General features: G+C 42.0%; 1 protein-coding gene across 1 annotated transcript in view; it reads left to right on the plus strand.

Moving 5' to 3' along the window:
- LOC138977043 (kinase suppressor of Ras 2-like) overlaps window positions 1-24,348 on the plus strand; it is a 180,618-nt gene that overhangs the window by 1,940 nt on the left and 154,330 nt on the right. The window contains exons 2-3 of the mRNA XM_070349945.1: window positions 22,031-22,180; window positions 22,421-22,565. Of these exons, the coding sequence (XP_070206046.1) occupies window positions 22,031-22,180; window positions 22,421-22,565 (295 nt within the window). The remainder of the gene's footprint in view (window positions 1-22,030; window positions 22,181-22,420; window positions 22,566-24,348) is intronic.

Here is a 24,348-nt window from a genome sequence, read left to right on the forward strand (position 1 = left end):
ATTTGGACACCTAGACAGATTCCTGACCATATATTACTCAGGGGTGAGTTTTGGCGCTCGCCCGCTCGCCCGCGGCGACTTCAAATCGCGTCGGGCGAGTTCGAAATTCCTCTGAAATCGCCCGCCGGGCGAGTTCAAATTTTGCTGAAGTACAAAGTCGTTAGGCAACGTAGTCAATCGGAACGGCCGGCGAACAAATATCTCTGCGGGCGATCTCAAAATCTGTCACTTCTCTACTGCCCACTCATCCCCCCCCCCCTTCCCCCACTTTGAGGACTCAGGACTACCATCAATCAATGTCAGACACATTGGCTAGACAGCTACCCCCCTCCGCCTCACTTGACCGTGTCATCACCCCTCCAGTGCCACGAGCCGCTGGCGATTGCATCAGCAGTCAAAATAGTTAAACCCCCCCCTCCGTCCCCCCTCTTTGCGCTATTCACTTCACCCCCTCTCTGATCTTATCCTGCGCTCACCAATCCTTCAGAGACTTTCACATGTTGTAAAACAGTTTCCTCTCAGATAAAAACTCGGTCATTGACCCCGAGTAAGAAGGTCAGTGTCTCGACAGGCAGCTGTGTTCAGATTGCAAGTAACGGTCATTGACCCAGGTCTCAAGGCCAACCAGCTTTTACAATGCATCTGCCTTTGATCTGACCGCCCATCCAGAGCAAGCATATTCCCCCAAGCCCTCTGTATTTTTCCTTTGATGTGCCTGCTATGTACCACTGATCCAGTTTCTGGGAAATGTATATAATTATGTCATTGACTGCAGGGATACTCATTGAGACCGTTTTCCCAAATATGTTAACACCAGCTTTGCTGACCAACTTAGTACAAGTAGTGACAGTACTACTGCTGTCAATTATTTCCCTTCAACTAAGGAAGTAAAAAAACCCACCCAGATCCACTATATAAAGAAGAAAAGACAGACCTTCAACAATAGGACAAGGGATGCAACTCTGCTGAATCAAAAGCATAAAGATCACCTGTGAACAATTCTAGGATCAGGAAATCTGAACATCTGTTTGTTTTCATTAGGAAATAGAAATGAAATGTAATGCTTTTGATTATTTATGACTTAAGCTGTGGTAAATTTGGCTGGTATGCAACTTTTACAGTAATATTAATAACACAGACATAAAGAAAAAGAAACAAAACAAGAAAGCAACTTAGAAAAATGTTTTGTTTGTAGTCAGTTTTTTATACTTGGTTTTATACAACAAAAAACATAATTTAAATTAAAAAAAAATGCTGATTTACTCTTTTGTAGTGTGTGTTTATGTGGTAAGTAAAGTTCCATAGTAAATTACTTTGTAAATTGTGTGGTTGGGGTACATAAAGGGGGTAACTTTTAGTGAGGTTTAGTGTGTGATTGTGTGACAGGGTGTGAATGTGGTTTTGATTTCTTGTTTCTTTGTGGCGGCTTTTATTTTAAATTCTTTATTAAAACAAGGTTAATTATCATTATATTAAAACATAGCATTTTAGTCATCAAGTTTTCTGTGTGTTTGTGGTAGTTATTAGTAGTGCAAATCCACATATATGCATTATAAGTATGAATGTACGAGCCGCTGGGGCGGGTTGTAAGAAATCCCGGCAAGTTGGGGGCCGGTTGGGATTTGGGGGGGCCGGTTCAATTTTTGACTTACCGGCCCCCCTGGCCGGTAGCAAAAAAAGTTAAGGTACACCCCTGATTACTAAGCTACAGATTGTTACTAAGTTAGTCTTACCTTGCATCATAAATTAACATGAACATGGTTTTTGAGTCACTTGAGAAAAAGTGACTCTATGTAATCGGTCAGTGTTAGTCTGTCCGGCCGGCCGGCCGTAGACACCACCTTAACGTTGGACTTTTCTCGGAAACTATCAAAGCGATCGGGCTCATATTTTGTTTAGTCGTGACCTCCAATGACCTCTACACTTTAACGATGGTTTCGTTGACCTTTGACCTTTTTCAAGGTCACAGGTCAGCGTCAAAGGAAAAATTAGACATTTTATATCTTTGACAAAGTATCTCGGAAACTATCAAAGCGATCGGGCTCATATTTTGTTTAGTCGTGACCTCCAATGACCTCTACACTTTAACGATGGTTTCGTTGACCTTTGACCTTTTTCAAGGTCACAGGTCAGCGTCAAAGGAAAAATTAGACATTTTATATCTTTGACAAAGTTCATCGGATGTGATTGAAACTTTGTAGGATTATTCTTTACATCAAAGTATTTACATCTGTAGCCTTTTACGAACGTTATCAGAAAAACAAGGGAGATAACTAGCCTTTTCTGTTCGGCAACACACAACTTAACGTTGGGCTTTTCTCGGAAACTATAAAAGTGACCGGGCTCAAATTTTATGTGAACGTGACTCATTGTGTTGTGAATAGCAATTTCTTCCTGTCCATCTGATGCCTCATATAATATTCAGAACTGCGAAAGTGACTCGATCGAGCGTTTGCTCTTCTTGTTTTAAGGTGACAATGACATGCCTGATACTGGGTGGTTCGAGAAGATTTTTTAACATGCTCTTGTGCTAAAGGACACAGCAAACATAGTTACTAAGTTATCAATCAATCAATCAATATGAGGCTTATATCGCGCGTATTCCGTGGGTACAGTTCTAAGCGCAGGGATTTAAATAAAATAAAAATTTTATGCAATTTATATCGCGCACATATTCAAGGCGCAGGGATTTATTTATGCCGTGTGAGATGGAATTTTTTTACACAATACATCACGCATTCACATCGGCCAGCAGATCGCAGCCATTTCGACGCATATCCTACTTTTCACGGCCTATTATTCCAAGTCACACGGGTATTTTGGTGGACATTTTTATCTATGCCTATACAATTTTGCCAGAAAAGACCCTTTTGTCAATCGTGGGATCTTTAACGTGCACACCCCAATGTAGTGTACACTCTTTTTCTCATAAAAGTAGCTCATGTTAGTTGTTACATGTAGAAACAAACAATGGAACCTGCAAATCATAGTGTTTGCTTTATGATTTTAACACACTTTCAATTTCATGCATAAAAGAACAACTGAGAAGAAAACTGAAAAGACTAACTAAAGATCTAGTTAGAACTGGAATCTGCACTCAAAGCAAATAATCAAGAATCAAAACCAAATTTGAATTCCAATGTCATATTTTTGGTCAGTTCATTTGAACCGATTCAGGTCATCCAGCTAAAAAAAAAAAAAAGAGTGGTAAGGCATGTTAGAGACAGATACAGCATGATCAAACAAGTTGTCAGTTGAGTTTTCTGTTCACTCGTTCTCAATAATTTCCCCAAAAAACCTAACAAGAGTCCCCCAGCTTTTCATTCTTTCTTTTTATAGCTGTTCAGATATATATATATATATATATGCCTTTGGTGAGATTGCATTGGAACTAATTAATATGAGATTTTCATTTATGGCATATTGTCGCCATCTGCTCTGATGAAAGGTCAATGCCGCATGCGGAACTTACAAAGTAATGAAAACCCAGTCGGCTGAAAATATTTTTCCAAAGCTGGGATTGGGCGCTTACTAAGTACTCTACCCTATTCACATCTTTTGACCAAAAGTACGGGGTGGCCTTTTACTCAGTACTGGGCGTGTACAGGGTACTTTAAGGTATAACAAATATATATAATTAATATATGGGCAACTCCCAAAAGGTGCTCCCTGTCAGATGACATTTTTTAAAATATCCACACATAGTGTATTTGTGAGAAAATACCAATAAAGCTGCTGGGCATATCCAGCGTCACGGACGAGGCATTCGGACGAACATAAAAGCACGTGGAAATCAACAAAACAACTATATTAAGTTGACAATGATCGAGGATTATGCAACTTGTGACTGTTGTTCTCTGTGATGTATGAAATAGAGAAATATTTAATTTGTGGGCGAGTTCTTCGATGTTTGATGTGCGTCACGGACGAGGCCAAAATTCTGTCCTATTTTTCAATCACAAAGAAGTAAGTTGATATTTCTGCGAATTGTGTTCGCTGTTTTCGTTCATAGCGATGAAACATTAATGGCAAGCATTGCTCTTTCGGTAAAGATGATTCAAAAAGTTAAAAAATAAATCACATTTCGGAGAAACGCTTGAACATTTGTCACGGACGAGGCCAGTACGCGTCACGGACGAGGCACGTACGAAATGCACTATAGTAGTGACGTCTTCAGGAGATCAACAAATTTTATTATAGCAACATATCGTTTTCAGTAGTCACCCACAATGTGAGACTATCATTAATTTGGGTCAGTGTTTACATTCGCTCGTTCGTCCGCCCGGGTTACGTCTGTCCGTTAGCTTTAGTAAGCATAAAGAAGGATCCTCAAGAGCCCATGAATATTTGAAAACAAAACTTGGTGGATAGGTACATATGGGTAATATAATCTGTCGTGCAAAGTTTCAAGGTTGTAAATGAAAGGTCAAGGTCAGATCTATGTTCGAACCTTGATTTTTTTTCAGATTTGTGTTGGAGAGTTATCCAGCCAAAGTTTTAATCCAATCAAGTTGAAAATTGGTATTGTGACAGAGTGTATATTAAGAAATGCATCAAAATTATGAGCTCGAATGAAATATGTTTTGATTGCATGCGTTTGAGCATGTGTCTGTTTGTCTAAATATGGACAATACTTGTTGCACCAACGGGTTTTTTCTCTCATATAAATAAAACAAAACACTTGTCAAAGGTTAAAAGACAAACGATGCTGTTTATTTAACAGAATTTCGGCAAGTTGCTTTTATTTAACTTCAGGATTGTTAATTTCCCTCCAACATGAGATAACAACTGAGCATGCAGCTTCCACAGTAAATGGTTAAAATGCCAAATAAAAGTCAGTTTCTGAAAAGGCAAAGTAAAGATTGTTTCCAATTACAATGTAAAGTCAAACTAACTTGTCTTTTCCACCGTTGCCGAATCTGTTACAAATCAGCGACAGGGCGACAGCGTAGCTAACTTCGTCACCCCCCTCTCCCCCCTCCAAAACAGCACATTCATTGGCATGTCAAAATATTGACACTGAGGGACAGAGAAAGCGGCAACAAAGTCATAATAACATGAGGTAACAAATGAGCACGAAGCTTCGACGGAACACACTAAATGCCCAATAATTATAAGCCAGTTTCCGTTAAGATTGCTTCCAATTATTGACTAGTGTCAGACTTGTCTTTACCACCTTTACCGAATCGGTAACCAATCAGCGACACGGCTCACTTCTTCCCCCTCCCCCCTAAAAACAGCGTAATTGGCACTGCCACTGTGAGCGACAGCGTAGTCGGTAGATGCGTCAAGTAATCGCAGGTGAGTATTGTTTTGCAGGCTTCAATGGTACTCGGTTCGAGGGCTTTCAACGGCAACGACTGTTTCGGCGTCTTGCAGGTTGAATGGACACATAATGTTTTAGCTGGTGAATGTACCCGACGTACATCATTGGTTTGGTTGCTTTCCCGAATGTTACAGTTTTACCTGTCGCCTGGACCACCGTTATTGGCTGCCCCGAAAGCATTTTACTTGTGTATTTCACTGCAACGTTGTCCTCTCTCGCCTGTTGTTTTTTCGTTTCTGACATTCTTTTTCTGTAACGGCATGTACGATCGGCCGAAGTTTGTTTTGGCCGCATTTTGCAGTCTATCATGGATGGCCGCTAACGAAAGAATGGCGGTTACATCAAAATGATGTTGGTATCACCCTTGACAACCACATAATGTGTTTGGGTTGCTTCACATTTTTAGTAATCTGCATTCCCCACAATTATTGATAAAAAACCAACATTCCACCAGGCACATATTATTGTCTAGACTAACGCATCATATATTTTTTTTTCGTCATCGATGACGTCATCAGCATGTCATGACATGTCTCAGTCTAAGAATAGGTCTAAATTAATCAGCTGACTGATTTCTGATGAAGCACGCGCAAAGACAGGGAGACAAAAGGAAGGCAAATACCGCTATAACACATCAAAAAGTGCCTCGTCCGTGACACAATTAAGTCAGCAACTGTATGTCTGGCAAATTAAATAAAAGCGACAAATAGTGCCTTTCGAAAAGCTTGAAGATAATCTCAATTAAAATTTCTGTATAAAACGAAATGCAATCAGTACATGAATTTTTTTTATCCAAAATGTCACGGACGAGGCCATTTAGGGGGGTGAGTTGCATTCTTTAATATTTTGGCTACAAAGAGTTTCAACAACTGCCGACTTATATCACAGTATACATCAATGTCAGTCTCATGTGATATGATGATTACTGAAATTACAAAAAAAATTGGATTGTACTGAACCCGAATCTAAAAAAAGTGACCAAAAACGTCACTTCATGCACAGTGAAATCCTCTTAAACAATATGACTGCTAAACAAGGGACATAACTCAGTGAGGAAAATAAAATATTGATTATGAACATATGAACATTCTACAACAAAGCCAGCGTACCGAAATAAAGAAATTTGTGTTTTAATTTCAAGCGTTGAGAGAGCTAATTTTTTGGACATGCCCTGCTTTCATTGTAATCTGAAATGTTTGAATGTAATGATATCAAAGGTTTGTAGCAAATGCTGATGTATTACTATTTTTTATTGATTTTCAAACATAAATTTACCCCAAATTTTTGCTATTTTTTTCCCACTTTTTTGGGGGGTGATCAGAAAAGCCTACATTTAATAATATAATAATTGTTTTCTTTTTATTTGAAGTAATGAAACATGTTGAATAAAGTTGCTTCTACGTTATGGAACACTCTTTTGTTTAAAACATATATATATATATGTTAAAGTTATAAAATTAACACTTGAAAATATACAGTTTCTTGTGACTGTTCACGTCACACTCAGCCACTGTCCCTTTTCTTCTTTGCCCAAAGTAATCAAAATCAGGAAACCCAGAATGATGCTTCAGAACTACTCCTCGTAACAGGGGATAGGATGGTAGTCAATGGACACGATGATTTCATGATTAAAACTATTTTTTGTGTGTCACAAAATTCAAGTCACAAATGTCACGAGAAACAGCACTGCTGTTACTATATTACTATAGTTTTCTAACAGTGAGAACGACATTTACATCAACCGCATAGTAGTCTGTGCAGAAAAACCACATCCGGGAATACAAGCAAAATGGCAGCCAGGCATCAAGTTCAGTGTAGTGATCGCGTCACACCAAAATTACATGTCACAAGAAACAGCACATCCTTGTAAATCCATTACTTTATCTAATTTACTGCTTCTTTTGATCTATAATGTTTCTGATCAAGAAGTTAAACAAAACAAATCACACGACTGTGTGTAATAATAGCTCTGGATAATTTCAGTTATCATTTTCACGAGTTTTTATTCACATCCAGCTGGGGAAAAAAATCTCATGTTCCCCATGCAATAAATCCCCGGTTCCCATAGTTGCAGGAAGCAGGTTATACATGGATAATCAAAAGCAAACCCAATAAAAACGCTCGGGGATTCTTTGGCTCTTTTCATTGGCGTTTTCCCAGACCTAGACAGACGACACTGCTTTGCAAAGTTCCAAAAACGCACTGGCAAACTGGCAACAGTAAACAAAAAACAAAACTACTTCATGAAAGGTCATAAATTAACCACAAACGAATGAAACCTAGCGATATATGTTGTCTTCTTACAAAGTCGGTGAGTGCGTGTATCTGTGTTTCAATACACAGACGGAGAAATAATAATAATAATAATAATAATAAATGAGCATTTATATAGGGCAACATCATAACTTTACAATTATGCTCTTTGCGCTTGACACATTTAAAATTAAAAACACAGTTATACAAGCATTTACATCCACATTCATAGTCAACAACGCTTAATTAAAAGCATACACCATCACACATATACTGTTCAAAAAAAGAAACGCATAGTTGCTACTTGCCAAATTTGTTTTATTTTTCGAAAAAATTAACAGAAAATCCAATATTTCTAAGATTATTTGTTTGAAATTTGGTATGGACACAGTTGAATGCACACACAGTTCATTTGCATCTTCAAATCAATCAGTCAATCAATACGATTGGGTGCCGAGGCTGTCAAGTCAGTAGGGGGTGTGACTGCCTTGAGCAGCAACAACTGCCCGGCACCTTCTGGGCATGGACTGGATCAGATGCCGGATATCTTGCTGTGGGATGGTGTCCCACTCCTCCTGAAGTGCCTGCAATAGATCGCGGTGATTTGCCGGCGCTTCTTCTCGCCTGCGCACACGTCTGTCCAATTCATCCCAGAGGTGTTCTATCGGGTTCATGTCTGGCGACATGGATGGCCAGGGAAGCACCTGGACATGGTGGTCGGTGAGGAACTGGGTGGTGAGTCGTGCTGTGTGCGGGCGAGCGTTGTCCTGCTGGAATATGGCATCCTGGTCAGCCAGAAGAGGAAGGGCGTGTGGGCGCAGAATTTCCTCCACGTATCGCTGGGCAGTTATGCGCCCTTGGACGTGCACCAGGGTGCTCCTTCCAGCGGTATTGATCGCCCCCCACACCATGACGCCTCCACCACCATGAACGGGTGCCTCAACCACACAGTTGGGCGCGTAACGTTCGTTTACTCTCCGGTAGACCCTCCTCCGACCATCATGTTGCTGGAGCAGGAAGTAGGACTCGTCGCTGAACCACACGTGTCTCCAGTGATTCCGGACGGTCCAGCGAAGGTGCTGGTTGCCCCACTGCACTCGGTTCTGGCGATGGCGGCGGGTGAGGACAGCTCCTCTGTGAGGTCTGCGAGCTCTCAAACCAGCTTCATGCAGACGGTTCCGCACGGTCTGGTCCGATAATCGGTGTGGCCCGGGGAGAGCCTGGACAGAAGATGAGGCCGACAGGAAACGATTCCGGAGGTGGCGGAGCCGTACGAAGCGGTCGTGAGCAGCAGTTGTCGCCCTTGGTCTTCCCGCTCGTGGCAAGTCAGCAACGGAGCCAGTGGCTTGAAACCTGACCCACAGTCTACTGATGGTGCTCTGGGACACGTGGAAGTGCCTGGCGATTGCACTTTGATTTTGGCCTGCTTGTAAACGACCCAATGCAATTTGGCGGTCTTCTCTGCTCAATCGGGCCATCTTTCGTCGCTGAATTGTCGTCTGATTTCTTTGTGGCGAACAATCCGCTTTTATGGGTTTTGGAAGACATGGTGAGAGCTCAATATTCCCCGAGTTTCACGAGATTACACTGAAGCATGACGAGTGGTCATGCCAAATGAGCAATTTTGACATTGTAGCCACTGATAACGCATGCGTCACGTGCAGAGCTCACTTGTGGCAATGGACGAAAGGTCGACGACCAGATAAACATTTTCTGCAGTTTGGTGGATATCCTTGTAGCCATATAACTAAATTAACCAAATATTTCAAGCTATGCGTTTCTTTTTTTGAACAGTATACATTACAAAAGATTCTTCCACTAACTTAGTAATAAAAACATGAATAAAATAGGTAGTAAAAAACAAGGAAATACCAGCTGAATACCCTTAATCAAACAGAACATGTTATCAACAGTGCTGAAAACAGTCCTAGATGTTTATATATGTCACAGGGGAAACCGGAATCCAGGGGGATCTGGAATCGCCCTAGGGGAAATTGGAATTCTAGTTTCCCCTAGGGGAAACTGGAATTCCAATATCAACTGGAAAATATCTAGTGGAGATTGGAATTCTAGTTTCACCTAGGGGAAACTGGAATCCTTTCTCTAGGGGAAACTGGAATTCTGATTTGCCCTAGGGGAAATTGGAATTTGTATTATAAATGGTTTTACTGCTGATAAAGAACTATATTTGAATGTTAACGTGAGTGATACTGTGTGTGTATGGTTAACAATTATTTATTTTCATTCCAACAATGACAATTAAAAGATATTATAGCGAAAATAAAACACAATCAATGACCAGCCATGCATGTGTAATGTTCTATTCGGTATTCTTGCATGCTTTGCTGTCTGTGTGACACTTGGTGCCACATTCAAGTCCTGCTTTTCTGCAGCAACAGCGCTTTGTAGTACACGGCCCTTTACACTTGCACACGCTGGCACCAGATGGCACCCTTGAACCCGTATCACGCCATTTCACGGAGAGACGACACGCTTTGATGAGAGATATTTCCTCGAGCAAGTCTGGGTTAACCTCATTCAGGCTTTCAAAATGTACACTTCTCAAATCGGAAAGTTCTTCGCCTGCGATCCACGGCCCGAGGATTCCGGTGGCGGAGTACAATTTGTACAGGTGCCTTTGTCCACCAACAGGCTTTGACATGAGTACTTTGCACGGTAACAAGCGAGCATCACTATTAGCTCTGTCTACCTTGTGGATGTTCAAGCCCACAGTATCACCAAGAGAGTACACCTTCGTTCTCGAAGCCACTTTCTTCACGTACCGTGATTCTTGTTTCTTCGCGGCTTTCAAATATTTTTTTCTTGCTTGCATCCTTTCCTCTCTGTGTGAGTCACCTTCATCAACGTCAAACATTTGACTTCGCCTCCATGTCACAAACTGGCCGATCTCTATGCATTCCTCGAATGGATTGTCTTCCACAGGTATGAATTCGGCATCATGTACTTCAGTAACAGACACTACAGCGTGGCTACTTGTGTTCACTGACTGTCCATGGATCATGTTTCTACTTGGACACTCTGTGCCTGTGGCAATCATTCAGTGATCATGTAACAAAATGTATTCTCTGCCGCGCTTTCCATGGCTATGGTTGCTGACAGATTCCTCCAGGCGCCGAGGTGTATGCTGTGACGAGTCCGATGTATGCGGCACAGATTTCTCCAGGCGCCGAGGTGTATGCTGTGACGAGTCCGATGTATGCGGCACAGATTCCTCCAGGCGCCGAGGTGTATGCTGTGACGAGTCCGATGTATGCGGCACAGATTCCTCCAGGCGCCGAGGTGTATGCTGTGACGAGTCCGATGTATGCGGCACAGATTCCTCCAGGCGCCAAGGTGTATGCTGTGACGAGTCCGATGTATGCGGCACAGATTCCTCCAGGCGCCGAGGTGTATGCTGTGACGAGTCCGATGTATGCGGCACAGATTCCTCCAGGCGCCGAGGTGTATGCTGTGACGAGTCCGATGTATGCGGCACAGATTCCTCCAGGCGCCGAGGTGTATGCTGTGACGAGTCCGATGTATGCGGCACAGATTCCTCCAGGCGCCGAGGTGTATGCTGTGACGAGTCCGATGTATGCGGCACAGATTCCTCCAGGCGCCGAGGTGTATGCTGTGACGAGTCCGATGTATGCGGCACAGATTCCTCCAGGCGCCGAGGTGTATGCTGTGACGAGTCCGAGGTATGCGGCACAGATTCCTCCAGGCGCCGAGGTGTATGCTGTGACGAGTCCGATGTATGCGGCACAGATTCCTCCATTTCAAGTTGCTGAAGAAAATCCTCGGGAAGGTCCTCTTCATACAAAATCCCTTGACGAGACAGTTCCTGCCACAAAGACGAATTTGTCCTTGGAGGTTGTCCAAAAACCAGTTGGTAAGGTGACTTTCCGGTGGTGTCCGAGATTGAGGTATTTATGGCATGTACGACAAATTTCAACCCTTTTGTCCATTCGGAGCCGTGTTCATCCATCCATTTGCCCAACTTGATCTCAAGGTCACCGTTCCCACGTTCCACACAACCTGTGTATGAAGGAACGAAATGATTAGGAACGTTACTTTTATTCTCATTTCTTTCAATCTCCTTATTTCTCCGGGCAATAGTTATGGTATTGATTTAAAGGGGCCCTCCATACTGTTTTTTGGCAAATCACTTTATTAGCCTATCAAAATCCTCACAATGGAAAATGTTTGTGACAAAATTTGTATGTCTCAGAAGTACCTTGACGTCCAAGCAAACAATCTTCCGATAGTTTATTTTGCCTAGTTTTCTTTAGATTATCGGAATCCTCACATTGGTAAATATCTGTGACCGAATTTGTATGTCTAAAGTTATGAGCCAAAAATAGTTCTATAGTCGGGTGAGAACGCCAATTTATTAAAAAAAGAGTGATGGTCTCCCCGACTGCATTGCATTCAGAGCGCTCATTGATGCAGTTTATTGTGGAGGAATGCTAGCTTCCTCGAGATTAAAACTTGGGTAAAATTTAGAACTTAGGAAGGTTGGGATTCAGGTCAGCTAATAAAAAGACAGGGCAACAATTGCTCTGGACGGGCCCTTTAATAAAGGTGTAGAAGACATCCACAATTCATTGTTAATGCTAATAACTTTAAAAAGCAAAATGTCAAAACTTCAAATATGTGACGTTTTCTGAGATTTTGGTCAAAATTTCAGTTGTTCATCTTACCTTGGGATTGGGGATGGCGGGGTCTGCCATGGATGATCACCATTCCAGGCCACATCGTTGTCAGCTCATTGATCACCCTCGCAGTGAATTCCCGCCCGTTGTCGGTCTGCATAATCTTTGGCGCACCGAATACACTGAACTGATTGATCATAGCATCGGCGACTTCTTGTGCGCATTTCGACTTTAATGCGTACGCCCAGCTGAATTTCGTGAAATGATCACGGGCATGCAGCACCCACTTGAAATCACCATCAGGTCTATTTCTGTAGTCAATGAGATCAACTTGCAGACGCAGAAGAAAGGTGAGATTGATCATCGGCTTCCCAGATGGTGCATTTTGGTGGACTTTTCTTGTTGAGCAAGATGTACACGTTTTCAGGAAAACATCAATTGCGTCATACTTTATTCCAGAGTAATTGGTTTTCACCTCGTGCCATGTTTTGTCGCGCCCAGAATGGCACACTTCCTCATGACACTTCTTGATGGTCTCAAAGGTGTCTTCTTTTGTAACAAGAGGAGTTTTCGCCTTCACGCAGTAAACAAGTGTCCGAGTTCCAATTGTTTGGAGGCAAAAATGTTGGCCAGCCCTGTGTTTGAACTTGGCTCCTTGTGCACATTTCGCTCATTTGGCCAGCTGAAGAGCTTGAAGAATATGGTTGTATTTGCTCTGTGATGTACAAAACGCCTCCTTCTTATTATCTTCTAAAGTCATGATATGATCTTCCAAGAGTTGGTAAAATTTATCTTTTTGCTCCATGGTAGAACATGTACAAGTAAGTACAACTGGTTTCACATTACAGTAAAACTACTGTCGCCAACGTAGGCAAACATGAAAGCAAGTAGCAGATTTTCCAGAGTTGTGTGTAAACAGTGTTCACATTGTTAAATATAAGAATGATTAACTCACACCACCGATGTGTGCATGATTCAAACATGAAAGCAAGTAGCAGATTTTCCAGAGTTGTGTGTAAACAGTGTTCACATTGTTAAAATATAAGAATGATCAACTCACACCACCGATGTGTGCATGATTATCATTCCTCATGCTTTAAACTAAAGGGAAGTATGACTGATGATTACATACTCGGCTTATTGTCGAACTATGAGCGAAGTAATAGTGTAGGTAGTCATGTTTAATTCGCTTTGTAATTTGCAAAACATTCCACAAAGCATGTGTTAAATGCAAAACAATGTTTGTGAATATAATATTTATCAGCAGTGAAACCATTCATAATACAAATTCCAATTTCCCCTGGCTAGGGCAAATCAGAATTCCAGTTTCCCCTTGAGAAAGGATTCCAGTTTCCCCTAGGTGAAACTAGAATTCCAATCTCCACTAGATATTTTCCAGTTGATATTGGAATTCCAGTTTCCCCTAAAACAACAAATACACTACATGCAGCCTACTGATGGACTGAGAAAACAAAATCAGGGGTTGTATTTCTTGAAGAGGTGCGTTTTAAGTGCTCCTTTGAATGCTTGGGGTGACAGAGTGGCGGATGTGAAAGGGGAGGGAATTCCATTGTGTGGGTGCGCAGAAAGTAAAAGTGCGTTGTCCGTATGTTTTGGTTTTGGTGTGTGGAATGGTAAGGATGCGACAGTCAGAAGAGGCACGGAGTTGTCTTGCTGGAGAATAGACAGTGAGGAGTTCAGAGAAGTAAGCAGGAGACGAGCCAGAAAAGAAGTTAAAGCAGAGGGTGGACAGTTTGTTGTCAATGCGGGCTTGAATAGGTAACCAGTGCAGTGTGTGAAGAAGTGGTGTTGCGTGATCTCGTTTTCGTGCTTTGAGAATGAGGCGTGCTGCCGAGTTTTGGACTTTTTGTAGTTTATGCAGGAGGTACAGAGGACAGCCAGAGAGAAGAGAGTTGCAGTAGTCAAGTTTAGAAAGAACAAAAGCACAGACAAGAGTGTTAGTTGTTTGAGAGGAGAGTGTGTGGCGAATGGTGCTGATCTTACGAAACACGAACGTCAAGTTCAAGTTAAACCAATTGACCCCTGACACACAAATTTTGACCCGTGCACAAGACGTGTATCGATAAACGAAGCACAAATAAGAAATAAGGATAAAAGCAAAGAAATACAAACATCTAACAAAGAAGAGCAGGCATAATGACAGGTCTAATGAAAAACAAAGCGGCAATGAGTGGAAAACAAGATCGCGATTTAATTCTTTCGCTGCACAACGCAAATCTTCTGTGACCTTTGACCCAACGTGCCTTGCTGCATGATGCAAATCTTCTGTGACCTTTGACTCAACGTAGCTTCCACATTCGATAAACTAAGCTTAATATTTACAAGTGAAAACCGAGGGAGTGGAATACTGAGAGGAACCTACGGAACTGTGCATCCTCAAACCTGACATACTTTTCTCAACATTTTATGAACTCAAAACACAGAAAGTTACATTCACACGCCCGCTTTGATTGCAACAACGAGCTGGGGCCCCAAAACATGGATTATCAAAACGGAACTCGTGTTTCAAAGCATGGCTCCCTGTGTTGATTTTGCACTTATTTTCTCACTACCAAAGTGATGACAATAACTATGTTTGGTGGTTTGTTGTCAGACCAGCCTTGGTCAATAAATATGAAACAAAAGACGATATGCTCCCCCTCGGACCGACAAAAAAGCTGGTCTGTCAAAAACCCATCAAACATCTTATAATGTTTTACAACACGTGACGCTATTGCCACAAGTAACATTTACATATCCTTTTTTCCTCCAACAAAAAGGTTAATGATTAGAATTTTTTTTTCTTTTTAAGGTTCTTCACAATGCTTATAGCTTAATTTGGTGCTGCTTCGACTCCCTATGTTTGTGGATAAAAGATTTGTTTTTTCACACAAAAACAGATGTTTAGCCCATTTTGAGATCAAAGTTCACTCAAGCCTTTGTATCTTTTGCAGACAAATATGTTAATTCGAACAAAGTGGGATATTAAAAAGTTTGATCAGGAAGGTTTTTTGACTCACATGCGAAGCAAAAGTGAGTCTATGTACTCACCCGAGTCGTCCGTCCGTCCGTCCGTCCGGAAAACTTTAACGTTGGATATTTCTTGGACACTATTCAGTCTATCAGTACCAAATTTGGCAAGATGGTGTATGATGACAAGGCCCCAAAAAACATACATAGCATCTTGACCTTGCTTCAAGGTCAAGGTCGCAGGGGCCATAAATGTTGCCTAAAAAACAGCTATTTTTCACATTTTTCCCATTTTCTCTGAAGTTTTTGAGATTGAATACCTCACCTATATATGATATATAGGGCAAAGTAAGCCCCATCTTTTGATACCAGTTTGGTTTACCTTGCTTCAAGGTCAAGGTCACAGGAGCTCTTCAAAGTTGGATTGTATACATATTTTGAAGTGACCTTGACCCTGAACTATGGAAGATAACTGTTTCAAACTTAAAAATTATGTGGGGCACATGTTATGCTTTCATCATGAGACACATTTGGTCACATATGGTCAAGGTCACTTTGACCCTTATGAAATGTGACCAAAATAAGGTAGTGAACCACTAAAAGTGACCATATCTCATGGTAGAAAGAGCCAATAAGCACCATTGTACTTCCTATGTCTTGAATTAACAGCTTTGTGTTGCATGACCTTGGATCACCTTGACCTTGGGTCAAGGTCACATGTATTTTGGTAGGAAAAATGTGTAAAGCATGTGAGTCGTATGGGCTTTGCCCTTCTTGTTTTTTTGTGGAATGCATTGTTGCATAAGTGAGAGAAAAAATTTCTTGTGACTGACACATACATGATGAGAATTTTGAAGGAACATGATCTGTGAGCACTTTATTTGGCTACTAGCGTGAGAGACCCGGCTTCGCCCGGGCTCTTCTGTCTGTCTATGGCTGTCTGTGTGCGTCTCTCAAACACACACACACACACACACACACACACACACACACACACACACACACACACACACACACACGCAGGTAATAAAACATTCTGAGTTCGGTTCAAAAGTGTATGTTTAAAAAGAAAATTTATTAAGTGATGTAAAGAGAAGCATTTATACGCAGACATTCACACGCACATACCGTGGCTGACACGCATGGAGACGTACAAATACACATTCACACACAGTCATCGTGGCTGAGATGCCTGGCCGCAGGTACAGACTTAGAAAGAATCCACAATTTGTACGTAAGAGTTTAAAACGCTTAAATGCAATCGTGCTGATACGCCGCGGCTTCGTGCTTTGATCTGAATACTCCGGAATATGACGTGAACCTGCTGAGGGATGCAGACGCGGCTTGTGCTTTGATGTGTTGTAGACGAAATGTAGCCGTTTTAGTAGACATGCAGTGATGACATCGAGATTGCTATAATTCTTTTTTCTTTTAGGGGGTAAGGAAGGGGTTGGTGTGGTGGTGATGGGGGATGATGGGGGTGCTGGGGATGGTGGTTGGGTTGGTGTTGATGATGTAGGGCTAGTGGGAGTGGTAGTTGTGGAGTCGGCGGTGGTGGTGGGAATGGGGGTGGTGGTGGTGGGGGGGTCAGATCTAGGGATTGAAAGGGGGGGGGGGGGGGGCAAGTTTACTTTTTTTTTAGAAGAGCCAAGCCACAACTAAAAGTTTCTCTCTTTGGGGGAGGGGGGGGGGAAGGCGGAGGAGGATTGGAGGGCGGGCAGCGCAGCGGCGGTGGTGGTCAGGTGCACGTCTTCACAGTCACAGGAGTGCACATGCACGACATCGTCTTCCTGCCCCCTCCCTTCTCGGAGCTTTGGCGATCACAGACAGACAGACACACACACACACACAGACAGACACTCTCTTTTATTTATATATGTATAGATGAATGCAAAGAGTCCATCAAACGTTTATATAAAAAATGTTTTTTATTTATTTATTTATTTATTAAGGAGATTTCTATAGCGCATAACTAAAAGCACTATGCGCTTAAAAGCACTATTTTTAATATTGGTTTTTGACTCACATGCGAAGCAAAAGTGAGTCTATGTACTCACCCGAGTCGTCCGTCCGTCCGGAAAACTTTAACGTTGGATATTTCTTGGGCACTATTCAGTCTATCAGTACCAAATTTGGCAAGATGGTGTATGATGACAAGGCCCCAAAAAACATACATAGCATCTTGACCTTGCTTCAAGGTCAAGGTCGCAGGGGCCATAAATGTTGCCTAAAAAACAGCTATTTTTCACATTTTTCCCATTTTCTCTGAAGTTTTTGAGATTCAATACCTCACCTATATATGATATATAGGGCAAAGTAAGCCCCATCTTTTGATACCAGTTTGGTTTACCTTGCTTCAAGGTCAAGGTCACAGGAGCTCTTCAAAGTTGGATTGTATACATATTTTGAAGTGACCTTGACCCTGAACTATGGAAGATAACTGTTTCAAACTTAAAAATTATGTGGGGCACATGTTATGCTTTCATCATGAGACACATTTGGTCACATATGATCAAGGTCAAGGTCACTTTGACCCTTATGAAATGTGACCAAAATAAGGTAGTGAACCACTAAAAGTGACCATATCTCATGGTAGAAAGAGCCAATAAGCACCATTGTACTTCCTATGTCTTGAATTAACAGCTTTGTGTTGCATGACCTTGGATGACCTTGGGTCAAGGTCACATGTATTTTGGTAGGAAAAATGTGTAAAGCATGTGAGTCGTATGGGCTTTGCCCTTCTTGTTATTTAAATGAACTAAATTCTAGCACTGAAAATGTTGTGCGTCACGAGAAACAGTTTTACAAGCAACACATCAAACACTTATTTCTCATGTCGACAACCTACAGTCTTTGAAATGAAAAATTTGAACAGTTCTTCTTCTTCTTCAGCGTTTCAGAATTTTCTGGTTACGTGTGAGCTCGTTTGCCCATATGGGTTCCCCAAACTATACTCTGAGAGCATAGTCAGCTTCACTGCGCTTTCGTAGAGTAGGCATGCTGGGTATTTTCGTGTTTCCATAACCCGACGAACTCAGACATGGATTACAGGATCTTTTCCGTGCGCACTTGGTTTTGTGCTTGCGTGTACACACGAAGGGGGTGAAGTCACTAGCAGGTCTGCACATAAGTTGACCTGGGAGATCGGAAAAATCTCCACTCTTAACCCACCAGGCAGCAGTGACCGGGATTCGAACTCACGACCTCCGGATTAGGAGGCCGACGTCTTACCACCACGCCACTGCGCCCGTCAGTTCAATCATTTAACATAACAAAAATACAAAAGACATTGAGAAACCCAAAATGAAAATTCAGCGTCCTCTTGGGCACCTTTTGGGAGTTGTCCTATGGTCAGGAATCTGTCAAGGTGTCCAAATGCAAAAACCTGTTCTGGATACTTTTATCACTTTGTATTTTGTTCTGTTTTTAAATGACTACAATATAAACAATACAGTTATGAAGTATTCCTCATGCAGATTCTATCCATACCAAATTTATGTCTGTCAGTCACCTGGATGCTGAGAAAATTGACTTTGTTCAAGAAAAAAAGCACCTTTTTTGGCACACAAGGCGTTACGCGAAACACATGGTACATTGTGCATTGAATAACCAAGTTACTGATAAGGGTATCATCTCAATCTAATTTTTACTAGGTCCAGCAATGGATGGAGAAACATATGTTAGATTACTAAAAGTTTGATCTGAAAATAGGTTTTGGATTTTGAGCGTTCTTTTTTAGCTGGTCTGTATGTTACATTTGGTGTAAATGATCATGAAAAAAGGGAAACTATCTTTAAAAAAATGTTTCTGGTCAAACTTACTTAAAAATCATTGCAGAGGAAGGTCATTAGGTAGGATGATTGTAATTTTAAAGATATTGAGCAAAAAAGTTATGTTTGATGTAATTTAATTGTCCTTCTAACTTCTAAGTTAAAAATATACCCCTCACGGGTTAGGGGGAGTCCCATATTGGTGGGACGAGAAAGAATTTACCCGATGCTCCCCAGCATCTCGTAAGAGGCGACTAACGGATTCTGTTTCTCCTTTTACCCTTGTTAAGTGTTTCTTGTATAGAATATAGTCAATTTTTGTAAAGATTTTAGTCAAGCAGTATGTAAGAAATGTTAAGTCCTTTGTACTGGAAACTTGCATTCTCCCAGTAAGGTAATATATTGTACTACGTTACAAGCCCCTGGAGCAAATTTTTGATTAGTGCTTTTGTGAACAAGAAACAATTGACAAGTGGCTCTATCCCATCTTCCCCCTTTCCCGGTCGCGATATAACCTCCGTGGTTGAAAACGACGTTAAACACCAAATAAAGAAAGAAAGAAAGTTAAAAAATATGCGTTTGGTGTAAATGAAATTTTACCTACTTGCCCAAACAAGTTTTATCAGTCTTTAAATAATGCCATAATACACAAAAGTGTGTGTTTTCTTATACCTCAGACACCTGGTAGTTAAACTATGGTCACAGGATTCCTAGTGCTTGTACCTGTTGGCTTGAAGAGTGACTTAAGTGAGGCCTTCTGACAAGGGTGTAAATGTAACATACAATAACTGAGAATACTTGAAAATGACAATGAATTGGTTTGTTTTAGAGGCAGAAGATAGATAACTTATCAGTGCTTAAGAACAACCAGCAAGACCAAACCTTGGTTTCAACATGAAAACAAGTACACTGAATGACAAAATTTACCTCAGAAGGACCACTGTTCAGGCATTTTGGTGTAAAGTAACAATTACATCACCTTGTTTGTTTTACTGAGACCATATGCAGCACATAATAATGCTAAAAACAACACATAACAGTCTGTTCAGGGTTTATGAGCTAAATAAAAGAGAAATTACCCTTCAAATGGACCTGCAGATCTTCGGAGCCTTCTGTATGTTACTTTACACCATCCTTTTGTGTAAAGATGTACACACCCAAAAAGGCACAACCATTAATTTAACCCTTTATTTTGACTTGAGACAGGTAGCTTAGAACAAACAAGTTAGAAATACTGTTTAACTGAGGTGAGCATAGCCCATTAAATGTAAATTCAGTACCTTGTACTTGCTGTTTGGTGTAAAGTAACGTACAGTTCATGGGTAAAATGAACATTTGGTACAGTAGTGGAGTACCAACCTGACTATTCTATCGTGAAAAGGATTTGTTAGGATTTCTTGGTTGTAACTCAAAAAAACTGCAAACAAAAATAGTGTAAAAATATTTAAAAGAGGGTGATTTGATAATAATTTCTACACCGGTGACCGTGCTTTTTTCAAATTACGTAATAACCTGATGATTGAGGTTAAGGTTTCCAAAACAAATGACATGAAAATTTACTGGAACCTTTTCTGCACTTCCGTAGAGAATTTCATTGTTTTAAAAACAGTGTAAATAGGTAAATGTTGAATTGTATCCTTGATTCTGAGCTTTGGTGTAAAGTAACTAACGGATAAATGATTTTGCTTATATTGAGGCAGTCCCGCAGTGGGGCACTGCGGTTATGAAATTAAAGGCCCCTCATTTCATTTCATTTCATTTCATTACTTTATTGTCCCATCGCTGGGAAATTCGGGTCGCTTCCTCCCAGTGGAAAGCTAGCAGCAACGGAGTCGCGCTACCCAGGTGTCTGCGTGTTTAGGTGTATTCAGCCACCTGCACTTATGGCAGAATGACCAAGGTCTTTTACGTGCCATTGTGATGACACGGGGGTGGGACATGGCTTCCGTCTCTGGGTCTGCACATAAAGTTGACCCGTGTCCGTCCCGGCCCGAATTCGAACCTGCGACCTTTCGATCACAAGTCCAGTGCTCTACCAACTGAGCTACCGGGCCCCCTCCTGTTATTGGAACCGCAGGAGCTTTCTAGTTTGCTGTTAGGTAGATTTTTGGTTCCTCTTTCCTGTCATGCTCTCTTTTTCTTCATGAATTCTTTTCTTTTTTCTGCCTTCTTGCTCATTCACCTGTATTTTTTTCCAAAAAATCTCTTCTCTTGCCGCTTGTCTCGCGATTCATGTATAGTTTAATCTGTTAGTGTTCTGATGTAAGCCCAGCAGTAGATAGGTTAAGCCTATTTTAACATACTGGAAACTGGTAATCTTCCAGTAGGTATTAATTTAGTTTTACTAAAGCCTGCTGGGACACAAGTAATGGGTTAGTGCATTTGTAAACAGGAATCGCTTGACAAGTGGCCCCCTTCATCCCCCCCCTTCCTCGTCCTGATATGGCTCTACGTAGTCGGCTGGACGTTAAGCAACAAATAAACAAACAAACAAATATTGAGGCAGGAGCAACTTTTTTCAAGTGTTGCTTTACTACAGATCAACTCTACATTCAGCAATCAAGCCATTGGATAGTGAAACAGTTGCCTAAAGCTGAACCTAAGAAAATGACAGCACCGTAAAATTATGTTATGGTGTAAATGTAACATACAATCATTTGTGCTTTATCTGCAAATATTTGATAAACCGAACACTTGACTGGAAAATCAAATGCTGCAATTGAAGGACAGGAGTACAGAGATGTTTATTCATGTAAAATTAAGGAGGTTTAAAAAAAAGTCTAAAAATTGTAACACTTTTTAGACTCCTTGACAGATTCTTGGCCATATATGTATATATTATATGTCTTAGTTTAAATTTAAAGGTGTTGCTTTGCTGTTTTTAGACCCAGTGGTGTGTTCTATTTTATATATTACAAGCGTGTTGGAATGGTGTAAACTGTAACTGTGTAAGTATTGTAAAACTGAGTTCCTCCCTAGAAATATAAGGTGTTTGCCTTTTTTTCCAAAGTAAGTCGCACTCACAGAGCATGTAAACATTGGTGGGTTTTTTGCAGAGCAAGCTGATCAAGCTTTTCAGCAACCAGCTTGTTGCCAAGCAGCGATTAAAGGGACAGGAGTTTGAGGAAATGCCAGAGTGTCTTGAAGCATATCCACGCCTTCAACAGTGGCTGATAGTCGTTGGACTGAAGACAGAAACCATAAAGGTCAGTTACCATTTTGTTCAGCCTCACTCTGTCACTAGCTTCTTATACCTCTACATACATGACTGCTAAATGTATGCATGACTAAATTCAGTTTTATGGAGAACATTCCTATTTTCATACCTGAAATTTGAAATATCATTCTGGTATAAAAAAAAATATTATAGAATACGCTGCATGAATGTGTGTGTTTGACAGAGAATGAGAGAAAGAGAAGATATATTTTGATGATTTGGTCACCAGGGTATCCTTGGAGATGAGCTGAGCTTTGACGCTCTCATGAGAAAGGAAGAGTCTGACTTGCGCTCTTTGTTAAAGAATCATGGGGCCAGTGAGCGTGACTTCCAGACTCTTCAAACAGCTTTTAGAAACTTGAAGCTCTGCACAGGTCAGTATTTAAATTTTAGTTTTTATATTGTTGAAAATGTGCATGCCGACATGCTTAGGTACATTTGGACTAACTCTAGTAATGAACAGTGTTAGCAGCATCTAAGGAATCTTTCCAGGTTCCCATTGACATTCCTTCCATCGCTAGCGCGGAGAGCAAAGCTAAACACTCTTCCCCAGTTTCAAACAAAAACTTAGAGAAAGATGAAGTTTTATCCATGTTTGCTTCGTTTAAGACTGAGATGATAAGCTTATTCGCCAGTGAGCTTCGTGCTCAGCGTCTATAGCTCTACCGCCCGCAGTAGGTGACGCTCTTTCGTTATCTAGCCTGAAGACCAAGCCTTCTGCAACGATCACGTCGGCAGACGTCCACGCAGACGAGTTCGGCTACGGACCCGGGGTTCTTCCCTCCCTTTTTCACGCTCACGGTGGTTTCTCACCAGAGGTCGACGGAAGCTACTCCTCTTTTCCAGAGGTCCAGGTATGTCGAAGACTCCTTCCGGTCACTTCGTTTCGGAGTTTCCAGTCGAGAGTTTTCAGCCGTCGACTACTCCCGGTTCTGCTGCGGCGGTTCAGGCAGAGGGTCGTCTGGTTTTTGATCGTGCGAGTCCTCACGTCAGTGGTGCTACGGCGGCCACGCGTGGGGTTCGCGATTTCGATCGTGCAGATCCTCACGTCAGTGGTGCTACGGCGGCCACACGTGGGGTTTGCAATTTCGATCGTGCGAGTCCTCATGTCAGTAGTGCTACGGCGGCCACGCGTGGGGTTCGCGATTTCGATCGTGCGAGTCCTCACGTCAGTGGTGCTACGGCGGCCACGCGTGGGGTTCGCGATTTCGATTGTGCGAGTCCTCACGTCAGTGGTGCTACAGCGGCCACGCGTGGGGTTTGCAATTTCGATCGTGCAGATTCTTACGTCAGTGGTGCTGTGGCGGCCACGCGCGAGTTTCGCAATGTCGATCGAACGATGCCTCACGTCATTGGTGCTACGGCGGCCATGCGTGAGACTCGTAACTTTGCAACGCCCCCCGGGTTTAAGACGAAGTCATACTTCCGGTTTCACAGGTCAACATTTTCCGGCTTTGGCCGATGCTTCGTCTGCTATGTGGGATACTGACGTACTTCCGGCAAAGGACCACACAGACAGACACGAAAGCGATGAGGATTTTGGTGATTCTTCCTCTTTCATGGAGGATGATACCAACATTCAAATTCCAGCCAAGTTACAGGCTAATTTAGCTTTGGCTGCAGAAGTCACTTCACATTACTTTGAGGAAGGGGTATCAGTAGCTACCAGCTTCGCTGTACCACCCTTTTTCCGCAGTGTTTGACTTCACTCCATCGCAGGAAAGCTCTACGAACTTCCGTTTTCGAGAGTCACCTTCTGTTGCGTTTGTGATGGCACGTGTCTTGAACAATGATCCAGTGCTCCCACCGCTGCCATTACTCACGGCTTACGATCAAGCGGCCACTGCTGCACAGTCTTGGCTGTCTTCTCCACAGCAGTCCGTGCCCTTCGCTCAGTTGAGTCAGCGTAAATTACGCTTGCACTCTAAGCCTAGGAATCTGATCAACACTTTCGCGTTGCCGAGAGCACCTCTTTCGGTCAAACCGGAACTGGCCACTGCTCGTACGGATGGCTATAATAAAAATAGAACCGTTCAGGCCTGACGCTGCTAAAAAGACACGGCTGTTCTTTTTGCCGCGCTGGCCAAGGTTTCGGCCGAACAGATGGCCACCTCTTCCAGACTTTATTCCCAGTCAGTTTTCTGGCGTAGGGAATCG

The sequence above is a fragment of the Littorina saxatilis genome, linkage group LG9, assembly GCF_037325665.1.
Source record: "Littorina saxatilis isolate snail1 linkage group LG9, US_GU_Lsax_2.0, whole genome shotgun sequence".
Classification (NCBI taxonomy): Eukaryota; Metazoa; Mollusca; class Gastropoda; order Littorinimorpha; family Littorinidae; genus Littorina; species Littorina saxatilis.